The sequence below is a fragment of the Perca flavescens genome, chromosome 14 (assembly GCF_004354835.1).
Source record: "Perca flavescens isolate YP-PL-M2 chromosome 14, PFLA_1.0, whole genome shotgun sequence".
NCBI lineage: Eukaryota > Metazoa > Chordata > Actinopteri > Perciformes > Percidae > Perca > Perca flavescens.
Genome location: NC_041344.1, coordinates 27,352,079 through 27,370,123, shown reverse-complemented (window position 1 = coordinate 27,370,123; position 18,045 = coordinate 27,352,079). Strand labels below are relative to the sequence as shown.

General features: G+C 39.6%; 1 protein-coding gene across 1 annotated transcript in view; it reads right to left on the bottom strand.

Moving 5' to 3' along the window:
* The window catches only part of khdrbs3 (KH domain containing, RNA binding, signal transduction associated 3), a 126,974-nt gene that overhangs the window by 43,086 nt on the left and 65,843 nt on the right, over positions 1–18,045 (bottom strand). Inside the window, exons 3-4 of the mRNA XM_028597706.1 lie at positions 16,277–16,393; positions 4,010–4,156 (exon numbers count right to left, since the gene is read on the bottom strand). Coding sequence (XP_028453507.1) covers positions 4,010–4,156; positions 16,277–16,393 — 264 coding nt within the window. The remainder of the gene's footprint in view (positions 1–4,009; positions 4,157–16,276; positions 16,394–18,045) is intronic.

The window sequence follows — 18,045 nt, the reverse complement described above, 5'->3', positions numbered from 1 at the left end:
ATGAAAATAGGTCTTGAATCATAAAGTGATTGATATGATTGTCATGTGTCTGCTGAATCAATACATATGTTTTACAGAAACTAGTGGGACAAGGTAACATGGAGCGGGGTGGGGGAGGGGTCTGCTGATAATTAATGGTGAGGTGTAAATCATTATAGCTCGGAGCATTGGCGAGATCATCTATAATGAATGGAGAAAAAGTAAAGAAAATAAGCTGCATGCTGCTGTCAAAGAGAGTTTGGCCCGTGGAGAGATCCCCTCCTGCTCTCTCTTACTCCTGTTATACCCACGACTTCCCACTCAGGATGTCACACACCAGGGTACCCCCAGGACTGTCCAAGTTTAAAGGACAAATCCGGCGCAAAATGAACCTAGGGGTTAATAACACATGTACCAAGTGGACCGTTCTCTGGGACATGTTTTCATGCTAACTGAATGTGACCAGTTTTAGCAATGTTCGACGGATCTGTTTTCCCAAGATGGCGCCTGCCAGTATACCGAACGGTACTGTCTTTCTAAACTATCTTTTTAATAAACTGTCTGTACACTTACAAAGTTCTCAATGCTTCGGTTTACACGTAGAGACCCTCGTTATGCTACCGTTGAAGTGTGGTGCTATTTTGAGCCTTGTTAGTGGTATAGAAATAGCGATGTCTTTTTACTTTACCCATGCCCCAACGATTAGCTTTATAAGCTAATTAGCGGTTTGCACTAAAACTGGTCACATTCAATTAGCGTGAAAACATATCCCAGAGAACGGTCGACTTGGTACACGTGTTATTAACCCCTAGGTTCATTTTGCGCCGGAATTGTCCTTTAATTAAGACATTTAAGACATTTTTAATACCACCAGGAATGACATTTAATGCCAACTTCACGGCCATTTAATGAAAAAACAATGACAATTTTAAGCCTGAGAAAAGAAGTATTTACCAAGTAACGTTACCTAAATTTAATACAACTTTTTTGTGAAGTGCGTTTGTACTCTAATAACATAAAATGAATACAACATTTGTATGGAGCTAAATCAGGGCCAAATGTTTTGTTCATTTGAAAAAAGATATATATAGTTGAAAAAATAAAGCTTGAAATTGAAAATTTAACTTTTGGTCAAAACTTGGAAAAAATAAAACCATGTATTCAAACTTAAAATAAGTGTACCAATTTTTCTTTCAGTTTGAATAAAATATAGATTAAATTCTGGAATTATTTTGAATAAATTATAAATTTTCATTTTTCACTTTAATATTTGTTTTCAGTTCCACATTTCATGTTTTCAGATTCAAAACTTATTTTTTTCGCCTTCAAATCTTTTTTTTTTTTCGGTTTCAAATCTTTTTTTTTTTTTTCGTTTTCAGATCTGTTTTTCACTTTCAGATAATTTTTTTTCGGTTTCAGACTTTTGGCCCTGATTTTGCGTGGGGGGCGTGGCTTCAACTCAGAGGGGCGTGGTATTATGAGTGACAGCCTAACAACGAAGGCAGAAGACTCCTCTGTCATGTTGACTTCAGGAAATGGTGTTACTGTGAGAACTATGACTGAATGCTTTCTATCCACTATATACATGTGATGTTTACTTAATAAACTGATGCAAGTGACAAAGTTCCATTTAAAAATTGTATTGGACAACACATGGTACCAATTACACTATAAGAGCAATAAACTGATTGTGCAGTTCGGCAGGAACAATGACTTCTCCCACTTCCATGTATGACATTGAATGTAGCACCACAGTATTCACTCGGCAGTCAGCATAGCGTCCGCTCCGCTTAAGGCAACCTGCTGGCGCAGCCCACAGGTAAGACATGTGAAAGATATTAGCCTTTTTGAATAGATACTTTGGGACATTATCCCGCAGTGGCATTTTTTTTTTTTGTCATTAACACATAAAGGGAAAATAGGTGGACAGCTGGAAATGAAGCATCGCTAGCAGAAAAGTTAGCATTAACTAACGTTAGCTTCACACTAGCTGGTGTTTTTACACCAATTTTAGTGTCCAGCTCAAGTTTTTGACTTTAACGTGTAGTGGTCTTTGTTAACCTCTGTTTGTCAGAATGACCATAACTCGACAGTGGCTGCCTGCAGCCGTACAGCCTTATAAAACATATAATATAAAAATGTAAATGGTCTACATATAATGTAAAACATTATAGATAACTAACATTGCTAGTGTTACCTTTTCATGGTTCGTTTAAACAACATAACTTGTCCTGGTCCGCTTTGTTAATCAATCAATCAATCAAAGCTTTTATTACGGACACACACGGTCCAGAAAACAGACAGTAAGACATACAAATACAAAAAGACAAGTTAGTGTAGTTTGATACTTAAGTTAGGCTGTGGTAGAAGCCTTCAAAGTTTGCCCACTTGGCATATTTTGTAAGGCATAACTGTCATGCTGTTACATGTAACGTTATAGTGTAAAACGTAATTTATCAGGTCAGAGCATTAATGTAAAGTCATATTTGTCTACTCTATAAAAGGAGACCTTCTTCACTGCAGCCAGTGTCAAGTTATGGTCATTCTGACAAACCGAGGTTAACAAAGACCAATACACGTTAAAGTAAAAAAAACTTGAGCTGGACACTGAAATTAGTGTAAAAACACCAGCTAGTGTGAAGCTAACGTTAGTTAATGCTAACTTTAGTGCTAGCGATGCTTGATTGCCAGCTTTGTCCAGCTGTCCACCTATTTTCCTTTTATGTGTTAATCACAAAAAAAAAAAAAATGCCACTGAGGGGATAACGTCGCAAAGTATCTATTCAAAAATGCTAATATCTTTCACATATCCTACCTGTGGGCTGGTGCCAGTGAATACTGTGGTGCTATAAGTCATACATGGAAGTGGGAGAAGTCATTGTTCCTGCTGAACTGCACAATCTGGCACAGTTTATTGCTCTTATAATGTAATTGGTACCATTTGTTGACCAAAACATTTTTTAAATGGAACTTTGTCACTGGCATCAGTTTAAGTAAAAATCACATGTATATAGTGGATAGAAAGCATTCAGTCATAGTTCTCACAGTAACACCATTCCCTGAAGTCAACATGAAAGAGGAGTCTTCTGCCTTCTTTGATAGGCTGTCACCCATAATGCCACGCCCCTCTGAGTTGAAGCCACGCCCCCCACGCCAAATCAGGGCCAAAAGTCTCAAACCGAAAAAAAAATATCTGAAAGTGAAAAACAGATCTGAAACCGAAAAAAAAAAGATTTGAAGCCGTAAAAAAAAGATTTGAAGCCGTAAAAAAAATAACTTTTGAATCTGAAAACATGAAATGTGGAACTGAAAACAAATATAAAAGTGAAAAATTAAAATTTATAATTTATTCAAAATAATTCCAGAATTGAATCTATATTTTATTCAAACTGAAAGAAAAATTGGTACACTTATTTTTAGTTCAAATACATGGTTTTATTTTTTCCAAGTTTTGACCAAAACTTAAATTTTCAATTTCAAGCTTTATTTTTTCAACTATATATATTTTTTTTGAATGAACAAAACATTTGGCCCCGATTTAGCTCCATACATTTGTCATTTATAGCGGTTATGCTAAGAAACTAAAAACACAAAATAAAAAGTAAATTCATACGTTACCCACACAATGTTTTTATGTTACAGGATTTATTTAATCCTATTAAAGAAAGGATAAGAAAGAATTTCAAAACTTTGTAAATTAAATTTCAAACTTTTAATGCCTTATTTTTACAAAATCTAATTTAAGCCTTTTAAAAACTTTTAAGACCCCGTGGGTACACACACTGAATCAGATGCTTCCCACAGACAGAATTACAGCTTAAGTAACAGACAAAGAATGTGAGCGAAAGAGCAGGTTGGCTCAGCCGTTACTCACTCACTTCACTGTGGACAGGCTGAAAATGTATCGGACGGGCACAGAGAGCAGCTGGACAGAGATTCAGGAAGGGTGTGTGTGTGTGTGTGTGTGTGTGTGTGTGTGTGTGTGTGTGTGTGTGTGTGTGTGTGTGTGTTATGAAAGAAGGGAACATACTGGTATGAGAAACTTCTTGATCTCCTCCAAAGCGTGACCCATCCTGGCGTAGGCCTCAGCCGGCGGGGCAAACACCTCGATGAGGACGTGCAGGTCTTCGTTCAGGTGGTGATATTTGGCCTCGCCGCTTTGCCGTAGCTCTTCTTCCTGATGGAACAAAAAAACAAAAAACAAAAAAAACAGTTTGGTATCATATATCCTCCGTCTAGGGAAACAAGCTCTAGTTAGCTGTCATAGTCAGCAACATTTATCTTGTTTTCTTTCTCTGGATTTCGGCAAGGATTTACTGCAGGGAGTTTTTCCATAACGGTTACATAATGAGGTTTGATGCTTCGGTGCTGGAGAGTTACAAAAAGACTGACAGGAAATATGTATGTGCCGCACAGGCAATTTCTACAATCCTTTCTACTGCGGCTTTCACATTTAATTGATTGCTTTTGTCCTGCTGCCTGTCCTCGTAACAAATGTACAGATAAAGTATGTGTTCTCATGCACTTGAAAATAATATCTCCTCCGCTTGTCACATTTTAGCTCATCTATGTGATCGCTGTAGCTCTTTTGAAAAAAATTCAGCAACTTTGGGAGGCAAGAACATACTTGATAATGCAAGGTGCTTAGTTTTGGTGTAATATAATAAAATGTGACAAAACTGGGCACCCTGTACTTGACTAGCAGGTGGTTAATGGGAAATGTGCAGAAAGACCACAGAAGTCAACACAACCAAAGAGTAGGGATCTGAAGGATTATTACCTTAAATACATAGTTTTAAATGGTATCCATCCATGCAACCCTGCCAACATGTATATACTAATACCAGGGCTGTAGTACTTGAGTTTGGACTTGTACTCAAGTAGTTTTTCTATTGTTTCAGACTTGTCTTGGACTCGTTGGTATTTGGACTCTGACTTGTCTCCGACTTGGCCGTTGGCAGGCTGATCTCATGAAGTGGCGTATGTATGACGGCAATTCGTATGCCATTATTGGCGCGTTATCACGCAAGACTTTTTAGCGTGTTTATCAACGCTGTTTGGCCTCCAGTGACTTACATTACCTTGTGATTGCGTGTGAATTGACGCCGTAGTGAGTAATATGAAAGGGTGAAACTCCGCGTAGGGAGGTTGGGTCAGGGTGGAGGATGTTTAAAACACAGGACTTTCACCCAGGAGACCGGGGATCGTGACACGCGTGTGATGTTTCTTTTGTGTCCCGTGTGTGATCTTTCCCTTCCACGTTTGTTCTTTTTCTAACCCAACGCAGTCTTCTTTTCTTCAACCAACCCAGTTCTTCTTTTCCTAACCCAACACAGTTCTTCTTTTCCTAAACCCAACCGGTTCTTTTTTTCCTAACCCAACCCAGTACTTCTTTTCCTAACCCAACCCAGTTCTTCTTTTCCTAAACTCAACTGGTTCTTCTTTTCCTAACCCAACCCAGTTCTTCTTTTCCTAAACCCAACCCAGTTCTTCTTTTCCTAACCCAACCCAGTTCTTCTTTTCCTAACCCAACCCAGTTCTTCTTTTCCTAACCCAACCCAGTTCTTCTTTTCCTAAACCCAACCCAGTTCTTCTTTTCCTAACCCAACCCAGTTCTTCTTTTCCTAACCCAACCCAGTTCTTCTTTTCCTAAACCCAACCCAGTTCTTCTTTTCCTAACCCAACCCAGTTCTTCTTTTCCTAACCCAACCAAGTTCTTCTTTTCCTAAACCCAATCCAGTTCTTCTTTTCCTAACCCAACCCAGTTCTTCTTTTCATAACCCAACCCAGTTCTTCTTTTCCTAAACCCAACCCAGTTCTTCTTTTCCTAAACCCAACCCAGTTCTTCTTTTCCTAACCCAACCCAGTTCTTCTTTTCCTAACCCAACCCAGTTCTTCTTTTCCTAAACCCAACCCAGTTCTTCTTTTCCTAACCCAACCCAGTTCTTCTTTTCCTAAACCCAACCCAGTTCTTCTTTTCCTAAACCCAACCCAGTTCTTCTTTTCCTAAACCCAGCCCGCGTTTGAGGTTTCCTAAACCCTACCGTAGCCTCGCGATAACACGTAGCCTCGCGATAACACGTAGCCTCGCGATAACACGCCACGTGGCTTAAGAAATTGGCATGTATGTTTCCGCTGTGACGTTGCAGACTGCCGTCCGCTGCGTAGACATACACGTAGCTCAAAATGCGTACAGATAACACGCCACTTGGAAGTGAAGTCATGATGTCACGTTGCCGTTGGACTCGCCGAATATTCTAGTTGGTCTTGACCGAGCCCAACACTATATGCTTTTTTTCTAAAGTATCTTCCTCTTTCAAAACAAAACCATTGATGAAGCATGCTTCTTCAGAAAACAGGTATTGGTTTCATTTAAAATCCATCTAGAACGGGCATTGGTACTGGTCGTCGGTATACGCCTGGCTGCATCTTATGCCTCAATCATCAGGCATCAATCATTTTGGCCACAGACACAATGTCAGTGAGAACTTTGTACTATGGATTCTTCAGGAAAAGTAATAAGTTCAATCATGTGAACATGTCAGTTTTTAGTGACACCTGTGTTGCTTGTTATTTGTTACATTTTCCATTGGCAGCCCAGAACATTATTATTATTTTTTATTTTTTGTATTTATTATAAGGATCCCCATTAGCTGACGCCTAGACGACCAGCTAGTCTTCCTGGGGTCCAAAACAACATTTAATCAGAAAGTATTAAAATATTTCATGACATATACAGAAAAGAAATAAAGAAAAGAAATACAACAATATCTGCATACAAAACTAAATAAGAAAAAAGATTCAAAAACAAAAATTTAAAAATGTAATTAAAATTAAATAAAAACAATAACAAACCAAGCAAATAGAGAAGTATCTTGAAAACAAAGTTATATATTACAGTATAGTACATGGCTCACATAGACAAAGAAGAAAATAAAATATTTTAAACCACACAATAAGAAACCTCATGCTAAATAATTTAAGTGAAGGTAATATTTGACTTTTTTTAAATGTACCTTTCCTGTGATAAAACAAATGCTACTTGGGATATTATTCCACAAAGAACTTGCTCTGTAAATGAAAGTTTTTTTCAGGTTATTGGATTTTGGTAAAGGTGCAATCATCTGGCCCCTACTGGCTCCTCTTGTTAAATAAGTGTGGATATCTGAACTGTAAGTTATGTTATAAAAAATAAATGATGGTGTCTGAGTTTCAATAACAAGTGCAACAAACAAATGTTCTTGTTACACCAGAAAAAAAAATGACTCAACATCTAATATTTAAAGTTTCACTTCAGCTTTATGTGACAAGTGAAATATTTATACTTCATAATGTGGCCTAATTTTATCCTTTTTTTCTCTGTCTTGACTGTCTTTCATTTGGACTCGATCTCGACTCAATCTCTACTAGTCCAGGGGTCTCATTTGTAAAACGTTGTGTTTGCGTAGGATCCTTACTATAAGTGTACGTATGCCGAAAAGCCAAAACTGGCGTACGCCAAAAAAATAAATTCTGATTTATAAAACCGTGCGTACGCACACCTGTAAGCAATGTTCCCTTTTTAAATCACAGAATACCCACAAGTGTGTGTACATGAATCAGCCTCTTATCCCACCCTGTACACGCCCATTTTTAACCCTAAATGGTCATGAATGATGATCAGTATGTTAATGACCCTGGCAGTTGTTCTTTCGTTACGCCGAATCATGACAACTGGCGGAGAAAAAGCAAAAAACTTCTCAGACCCTCGGAAATTGCTGCAAATTGAATTATAATTTCGGCCAGTTCTCGCATAGGTAAACCTGATGTATAGACTACCTATATTAATAATACCGTCCAAAACGGCAGGCATTACAGAACCCGGGGACAGCTTCAATATACCAGACCTATAGGATAATATCTAACACAAATATATATTAAATCCAAACAAGCCTTAGTGATAAAGTTGAAGATTATATATAACATTTATATAAAACACTGCTGTCTGACATTTCCCTCTGGAAACACCCGATTTCCCCCAGAGTGGCGATGACCTGTATTTGGACCGGGATGGCACGGTTCCGGCACGTTGCCCTCTACTGGACCCAATTCACTACATAGATCCAAGAACTCAGCTTTAGGGAATCTAAATCGGCATATTAGCCAGTCATCGTCATGGTCCCTGAAGTCTCTTTTTCTCCTGATTCTTCCATTGGCGTAGTCCTCCTGCAGGGCCAGCAGGGCCATCATGCAGTATTACGCACGGGTTCACCACAGTATTTATATGTTTACAACAATTTGTGATTGTTAACACCTTGCCAAAATCACAGCATCAGCTATTGGTATCCCCCACCCTGAGATACAATTTGAAGACGAAGACGAAGTCTAATGGGCAAACGCACTTTTCTTCATGCTGGTTTTGTCACAAACAGTATTAAAGTTTGATAACGAGGACATTAAGTGTAACGATTGCGCGAGAGCTTAACGGCTATATTTCCAGACTTTGACATTGATGATATATGCACAGTATTAAAGACAGATATTTAGTTATTTACACTGTGTTTACACAGTATTTGCTATCCTGTATTCCATGCAGTCAGGTCATCTCCTCCTCCTGCGCTCTGTAGTAGAGTTTAGATTCTCTGCCCGAGCCCGAGCCCGGCCCGTGCCGTTATTTTCCGCCACTATCCGGGCCGGACCCTTGATCAAGCATTTGTGGGTTTTTTTTAATCATTACTTTAGCCTAATTGGGTGGGGAGAAAGCTATGCCATAATCAGAACTATTATCTATTTAGGCCAAAGTAACAAATGTGTCCAAAAAGTTACACAAGTTGGACTACAGTTACAAAATGCAACATGTGTCATGCGCGGAGTCTCCTCCTCTCGCACGCATCACACCGGGGCTGCGGGCTGTATTGTGGAGCTTAAGGGTGATTAAATATTAAGAACTAATTTTAATTTAAGATTTGAGTTAGATTTTACAAGGTGTTTATGGAACAATTATCACTGAGTACAAGCTCAAATAACACTTGTGGATTTAATCTTCATGATAACGTGGATGATATGGAGTGTGTGAGACATCAATACTTGAACATATTACGAGTTATCGTTCTTCCCACATTTACTTTCTGCAGTCTGACTCAGTTCACCACCTCACCATCTGCGTCGCCAATTCCCATTGTCTCCAAAATGTGCGTCCGCATGGGTCAGAGTTTGCGTGTAGGACTGCACATTCTCCCGTCAAATTTGCTTTTTTTTTTTTATAAATCACAACCTTTGCGTGGGAAGAGGCGTATGCACGTTTTCAACCCCGTCACGTTTATAAATGAAACCCCTGGTCTTGGACTGGACAAAGGTGGATTTGACTACAGCACTGACTACTGCCGTAATTGGATCTCCAAAGTACCTTATACCCATGGTGCGTAGAGAGGACTGACCCTTCTGACTGTGATCATCATCCTAGTTTAGTATGTTACCATCCAGTCAGTCTGGACCAAAGTGGTAAACCGATTGACCAACATTTGGCAGAAAATGCCATCCATCCATCCATTCATTCATTCATTCATTCATTCATCCATCCATCCATCCATCCATCCATCCATCCATCCATGGTTTACATATTTCAAAATACTCTCTTGATTATGTTGGAGATTTACAAAACCTGATGTCGATTGCAAGATGTCGATCAGCTTGTCAGGTCAGACATGTTGTGGCTGACACTGCCCATAAAGTCTGTTGAAAACAACTGCTGCAACAGACTTGCATTTCACATGACATCTTTATTTTCATGCATTCCACTCAACAACAAACTCAGCAGTATCCGACTTCACCAGCTGGAGCAATTTTTCAGTGGCTGACATCAACTCCGCCATCTTTGCTGGAGTCTTCACCACAGAGGCCATCAACCTGTAGCTTGTTACAGATTTGTATTTTTTATTTTATCAGGGCAGATGCTAAAAGAGCATGCGTTTGTTGTTTTAGTTACTGTATACTCAGACCCCTGAAGTAAAGTAAAGCAGATGTATCTTACTCCTCTGCAGTTTATTTAGACTGCAACAGTAAAATATACCATGTAAACAGTAAGGGGTTGTACAGGCCATTCAGGGCCGACAGAAGCAGGCCAGTATAACGTTATTGATGGCGAGAAATAGGACAGCAAAACCCCCAACTGACTCACAACACATTACACAAAGGAAACAGCAGGTTTGGCGTCCCAGTTTCTCCATTTCAACAAAAAAGAAAAACTTCTTCTCCGGGGCCTTTCCAATGGTGACAACTTCCTCTTCCCCTTCTCCCTCTCCAGCACCATGCAAGCCAGTGTCTCTGATGTCACCTAATTATAAATAACCTTCCTTTAAGAGTGCCTGTGGTATGTTAATGATATGTTAATTTCCCCCATAAATCTGTGCTTTACGAGCAGAGGGCTCCTTTGCGCATAGCACCAGCGCTGCCGGAGCTGCCGGTGTCGAGCAGTGAGTGTAAGCAAAGTGTTAGAAAGAGACGACTCTCTCTCCTTTTGCCTTTCATGTGTTCCTTGGTTTATTTGCATGTAAAAAAAGATATGAAAAACAATCATTATTGTATGCTTTAACTATCATCTGCAAAACAACAAAAAAAAGGCAATTTAGTCAGCATATGTCATCTGAGGACTTCCCTTTCTTCCCCTGGGTTATCTTATGCATTGTTTGGGATATGCAATAAGAAGCCTTAGGCTTCAGCCTATCCCTTTTTTGGTTGTTAAGTGTGAGTGCTATTGTGTGAAATGGACTGGTCTAAATATGTATAATGTTTTGTCAATTGCGTATTCACACAGATTGTCATGATTTGTTCATTATAATGTTAAGCAAAAAAAAAACATACATTCATTCATTCTTTCCATCTATATTCACATTCATGTGCAGTGTCAATGTTATGCCTAATGGATATCTAATTTGGTATGAAACCAATCTGTATGTGTGATCACATCATTTGCATATGATATTGTATATATGATAGCAGTTTTCATATAATGGGGACCCCTCCCCCAGCGCTGATAAGAAGCATCGGTGATCCAACAGTCCTCTAGCAGCCAAGCAGCCCACGGTGGGAGATTACAGCTGTCTGTTTCTCATATCTACTGGCAGCATCTTCCTCCTGTTTACTTTCTTTTTTTCCCTCTGTAAATCTGCTTATGAAAAGCCGTTCACCCTGGAAACCGAAGGCCACGCTGCTGTGGACGCAGGAGCTCCTGGAGGCGGAGCTTAAGAGGTAAAGAATAATGTCAAGCTCGGAGCATTCACATTGAAGTCAAATTTAAGGACAGACGCAGGGAAATAGGGGCATATTCTATCATTTTGTGATACGAACTGCACAGCTCTATCAACCTTCTTCACCCCACACTTCCAACATTTACATATATGTATTCTGATGAAATCTATCTACCAGCTTGTCCTCACCAGTAATAAGAGAGGTCACACTGTATATGCCCTTGACTGGTTATCAGTAATATACACAATTGATTGAATACGATTATTTCATGTTTTTTAAGTGCTGAATGAACTGAAAGGCACGCGTTTATATCTCAGCTCAGCCTTTTCACCTCCAGACCCCTCAGATCTACCGACCAATCGCTGCTCTTTATTCAACGGCCAGTTGGGAGTCCAAAAGGTAGTCTTGCATTGTCTAGATTTGCATTACCAGACCTCTCTCCACAGCGCTGTGGAGGAGGGTCTGGCTAGTCCACACAGCACTCCGACATAGGAAAAAAAACGTGCTCTGATTTATTGGCATTTCATTCATTCATGTTCATTCATTCAAATAAAATCCCAAGAAAGATTAATGAATGCTTGAGTTCGCAAAAGGGAAAGAGCAATGAAAGGCATTAAGACACTGGCAATGACAAAAGAATAAAACAATGAGCCAAAAAAAACAATAGACTGAACAACTACTGTGCTGTATGAGTGGGAGCGCCATCGACTCATATGACAATGTTAATAGATGGACCTTGCAAGCCTCTACGCTGGTAAATACAATAAAATGGGTAATTTGTTGCAAAGCACTGTCAGCCTGAACTTTATCTCCCATAATTCACATTGTAAATGTGATTTAAATTATATTATCTCTAGATCTGCAAATGATAGTGGACCTAAAATTTATGTGCAAGCACACACAGCTCGGTTCATTTTGTTTGTGTCGGACAGCCCTTACATATCCAGAGCAGTCCTTTCACACAATTAAGGTATTTCAGCTGGCAATTAAACTTGACGCAGGACTTACCAAAAGTGAAACAAAGTGATTGTTTTGTCTATCAGGAAAATTAAAGCGGGAGTGCAAGTACCAGGGAGGAAAATGGATGAGTTAATCACGGCGCTAACGAGAAGGGGGGCGCGGAGACACGGATGCCTTTACATCATCCCGCTCTGACAGCGACAGGACAACCAGGCGGGGAGACTCTGACTCCGACAGCTCGGCGCCTTTCAACCTCTCTGCACTCACATTTCGTGTCAACACAAGATCAAGGTCCTGCAGCAGCAAATATTTGAGCAATTATCCAAGTTTCTTTGCAGTGTCTCTGCCATACGTAAGCGTTTTAAAAAAAGGGGAATGTACTGAACATTGTACAGTTCATCCTCCGACACATCCATTATACTGTATCTTCCGAGTAGCAAGAATACAATTACATTACATGTCTTCCGCAGAGAGAAAACGGAACATTATCTCCACAAAGGGCCTCACATGGTGCCTCCGTAATGGCAAAAACGGCTTTGTTGCAACTTGACTTGGAAAAGTCTTGAAAGTAGACCCCTCTTTTTGCTCTGCGGTGGACAAGCTTAAAACTATGATGACTCGCTGTGCCAATGGCAGCGGCAGTGATTTTTCGTTTTTGCTGGTGCTCTGGGATTGCTCGACATTTCAGTGAGGGTGCTCTGAAATTTAGAGTTCCCCTTGACGCTCGTAGCCCACACACACACGCGCAGATACGCACCCAGAGAGAGAGATTGATGTTTTTCATGCACTATGCAATAGTATTGTGCACTATGCTGTTGCCTATACAACAGCACCATAGAACTCTGATTAGCCCAGCGAACATATTTCAAATACCAGCCAACAAGCCGGGTTTACGCAATCATTACTGCAGCTTTCATACAGTAGCTTATATTTACAGACGAGTAATGCAGCAGGCCAAATACACCACACACACACGAAAACATACACGCATGCATCCTCACAGTATTCATACTTGCACACATGGTAACAATGATGCAACGTTATTCATATCTGTAGTGGCTTAAAGGTGCTCTAAGTGATGTGACGCGTTTTTTAGGCTGCAACATTTTTCGTCATATACAGAAAACATCTCCTCACTATCCGCTAGCTGCCTGTCCCCTGAACACACTGTAAAAAAACGCGGTCTCTGAAGACAGCCTCATGTTTGATTTTTTTATCTAAAAAGAATCGGTTTGTTTTATTATTATATTTATTCTTTTTTTTTTATAGTACTAACACATTAACAAAAATATTTTTTTATAAAAAAAAACACAGCAATTTCTTTTGGGGTTGCTGAGGGGGTGCTATGGGAATGCTAGGGGTAGCTACAGCACCCCCAAGCCCCTCCCTGGCGCCGCCTATGCGCTGCGCGGCTGAAAAGAGAAAGTCAGCAACCAGCTGAAGATAAAGCAGAAAGTCATAAATCCTGCAGTGGGTTTGTGCAGACAGTTAAGGGCTGCTGAGGTCAGCACATCTGCATGACAGATCTTTTTCTTCAGGTACTCCAGAGGAATCGACCATCAAAGACTATTGATCACAGTTACCAAATAGAATGTGCTGTACAGTATGATAGCGAGAATCATCGCCACCAACAAATCATGCCTGGCAAACAGAGGGAGAGGAAAGATGCAGACAAGCCAAGTGGAGTCAATTTATTCTCTTTTAACCAGTCCAGTCTGCAATCAATCCTGCTGCTAAAGAGACATTTATATCCTGTCTTTAGGTACTGGGATGGTCATACATGATAGAAGTCATTAAACTGGATTTAGTTTAAAGTGCTCATATTATGCTTTTTGGCTTTTTCCCTTTCCTTTATTGTGTTATATACTGTATCTTTTTTGTGCATGTAATAGGTTTACTAAGTGAGAAAGCCCAAAGTCCACCCCAAAGGGACTTTCCAACAGAAAACACTGTTCACAAACTGCTCCAAACAGCTCTATTGTAGTCCAGCCTTTACTTCAGAGACCAACATGCGTCACTTTGTACCACACGTTATAATGCTCGCCTAGCTGCTAGCAGGGCACACCCTCATACTCTGCTTCTGACTGGCTAGTAGTCCTTACCTAGGTACTATCAGGGCACGCCCTCATACTCTGCAACACACTGGCTAGTAGTCCTTACCTAGCTACTGCACATGTGCGACTCCCAACATTAAATTAAACCATGTAAACCTATTCTGGTACAAGCTCTAAATACAATTATCAACCTGAAAATGAGCTTAATGTGAGCACTTTAAGTTTCAGGGCCCAATTTTAGCGCACGGCGTGAAGCGCCTGGCGCAGGTGCATTTAAGGCGTGTCCAAATCCACTTTTGCTAGTTTGAAGGCGAAAAAAAGGGTCCGTGCGCCGGGCGCATGGTTTTGTGGATTTGTACCGTAATATTTTTATTTGTAATCTTTTCCATGTTTGTGTGCTGCTGCGCTTCCCTGTGTGTGTGTAACAAGCATAGTGTGCGCGCACTGTGCATAAGCCTAGGCACATTTTACTAATGTACTGTTAAAATAACAATGAAATGCTGCGTTATTGACTTTAGATCAGGTTTTTGTTGGTCAACGGCGCGATCACTTCCCGCTGCCTCAAGATAGCAATACGCCGAGAATTCACCTGAACACATCTCCCTGTAAGACCAGCACACCCAAAGGCGCAAAGAAGTGCATTTACTATTTAAACGACGTGGGCGCTGGACGAAAAATTAACAACTGTGTTGTTCTTAAACTAGCAAAGACAGTTGCATCGGGCTTTGCGCTGCGCCGGGTGCAAGATAAGACCCTCAGCCTTTTCATGAACCCCATCTTTTTCTTTTCTTTAACTACAAAGTAGTAAAGATGTCAAAGTATACAAAGTAGTCCATTTATGTTCAAATCATGAAGCATTTTTCTCATCTTGTGACAGAGCTTACAGGAAAAGCAAAGCATACATGTAGAAAGTGTTATCCTGTGTACGGTCCGCACTTGATGGGACTGTGTGTGTGTGTGTGTGTGTGTGTGTGTGTGTGTGTGTGTGTGTGTGTGTGTGTGTGTGTGTGTGTGTGTGTGTCGTTAACTACGAGAGAGCAGGCTTTGAAAGATGTCAGGCGTGTCTGGTGATCCCCAAGATCATTCACATTTCCATACACTTTTGAAAGTTGTTTTTCAAGATGAAGTTGTTTTTCAAAACGGTATGTGACCCATAAGTTGTCAATCAAACGCAGTCGGAGTTCCTGGGGTGATCTGCTCACATCTGAATACTTCAAATGAGACCAACATAGAGCTAAGGTTAAAGTGAAGGGAAAAACAATTCATTGTGAGATTTGCTCCATGTGATGGTATGTTTATGTTATAATTATGTAAAACATATTGAGTACAGTACAAAGTAGCTGCAGCTAAATGCTTCATTCATTTTTACAATGAGATGGTTTTAGAAAATGACATGTAACAAAAAAAAAACATATTTGTCGACTGGCAGAAAATTCATCTGCGAAAATTTGGTGTTTTAAGCAGAAATTGTGAAAAAAAAAAAAAAATCATTGGTTCTTGCCTTTAAAATGTGAATAGTTCCTTCTTAAATTAGTATTTTATGATAGTGAACTAAATATTTGGGGGTTTTTAGACTGTTGATCATGCTAAACGAGTTTAGGGGCATTTTTCCAGTTTTTGCTGACACTTTATTGACCAAACAGATTTCTTTTGGAGAAAATTAGGAGGGAAATTACTCAAATTAATGTTCAACTGTTTTCATGATTTAACTTCAGAAATGATGAAGCTCATATTTGATGAGGTTTCACTGTTGTCTAAAGTAATCTGGGAAGTTTACAACGTTTTGGAACACTGGGAAAAGAGCACACAGTAACCCCGTGTAAATGCGTTACTTATTTTTTAGAAATCCAAATGTTTAGCTGGACTTTCATTGCACCTCTTGCATTGAAACGTCTCTTTTTTCACTTTGAAGGTAAGCCTAACCAGCCTTGACTTCACACCGTGTGACCGCAGCAGACCAAGATGAAATGATGTGGAGGTAAAGGAGTGAAAGAAGCAAGGAGAGCAGGGAGGGTGATGGGGGGGGAAGAGAGAGAAATAACAGACTGCAGTGTTACCTTTTCTTTGTCTCTCATGGATCCTTTTCCGAGAATTGACATCTTTGTGAGAGTGTCCTCCTGTAGTCTCTTTAACGAGTTCCCGCGTGGCCCGAGGAGTTTGCCGACAAAGTTAAACTGCAACAGAGAGCGAGAGCGCCGATCAATCAGAATCTGTGTGTTTGAGATAAAGAGCAAAGGACATTTTCTCGTGCTCAAGCAGCGACTGAAGCTGATGGAAACTTATCAGCAGTTTTTCCCTGTCCGTGTCTTGATCAGTATGGAAGCATCTCAACCCAGGTTCACTGGGTCACCTTTTCATGGCTTATGGTTCTGTATTGCATGAAGATAAAGGACACCATGAAGTCAGTCAGGGGGTTCTTGAATCAGCCTAAAAACATTCATGCTATATCCTGCATTTATATCGTCACCTTCCTAAAATAATGGCCCAAGTCATTTTTCTTCTGGTTTTTCAGAAAACACAAAAAACTGAACCAAATACTGAAAATTATATTTATTAATAATTCCACTCAAAAATGTTATGACAATAGATGACATACTAATAGCAATGTCTGTCAACTATGCAACATAAGAGGAATAAATGACTTTTTCTAAAATCCATATATATATATATATATATATATATATATATATATATATATATTAAAAAAAACATGTTAATGACATTGGTAATTGTTGTTTCCAAAATAGACAATGAAGAGTAAAAGATTAGAAGGAAAAAATTAGAACAGGAATAAAATATGCAATTAAAACGAAGATAAAAAAACAACTGCATCTCTACTGCATTAATTCAAGTGTGTTTTTAGGAGAATATAAAGTGTAAATAAAAGCATAGTTTGAATGCCTTCTGTCAGCCCCAATAACCTCCTACAAGCTACTAATAAGATAGAGAAGCCTGTACCTGTATGTTGCCTGAGAGGTGGAATCCGGGGAAAAAAAACGGTTATGTTCCAAAAACTAATTACCGGGAGTCCATGGTAACAACTCCAGCTGATCAACTCCTCTCTTCTCTTCTCTTCTCTCTCTCGACACTTTTTATGATTCAATCAAACCCCCAGTGGAAATTTAATTATTGTAGATCGGCAACAATTGATCGATTAGTTGTCAACTAATAAATTAATCACCAACTCTTTTGATAATCAATTATTCTGTTTGACTCTTTTTTTTTATAAAAATGTATTAAAAATCCAGATTCCAGCTTCTTAAATATGAACATTTTCTAGTTTCTTCCCTTCTTTATGACAGTGAACTGAATATGAATATGTATATGGTTGTGGACAAAACAAGACATTTGAGGACGTCATCTTGGGCTTTGGGAAACACTCAGACTTATTTGTTTTACAATTGTCGGACATTTTATACACCAAACATGTCATCGATAAATCAACAGGTCAATTGGCAATGAAAATAATCGCTCATTGCAGCCCTAAATTATTGTACAGAGTAACAATTAATAGTCTAGGCATGTGCAATAAGTCTAATTTATCAAATGACCTATGGCAGAAATCTGTAACCCACCTACGTGTTTTTGGGCGTATGCCTTTATTAGATAGATGATCTTAGAGACATGATGGGAAATAAGAAGACAGTGAAATGTGGAACAACATGCAACAAAGATTCCTCCTTCCTTAACAGTTCATCGGCTGCACCTCGAACCCCAGGCCACCGGGGTGCCCCAACCGCCCTTACTTCACTCATATCGCCATTTTCAGTAAGTTGTCACAGTCCCACAATACAATAAATAGTCAAATATCGATGCAGCAGAAGCC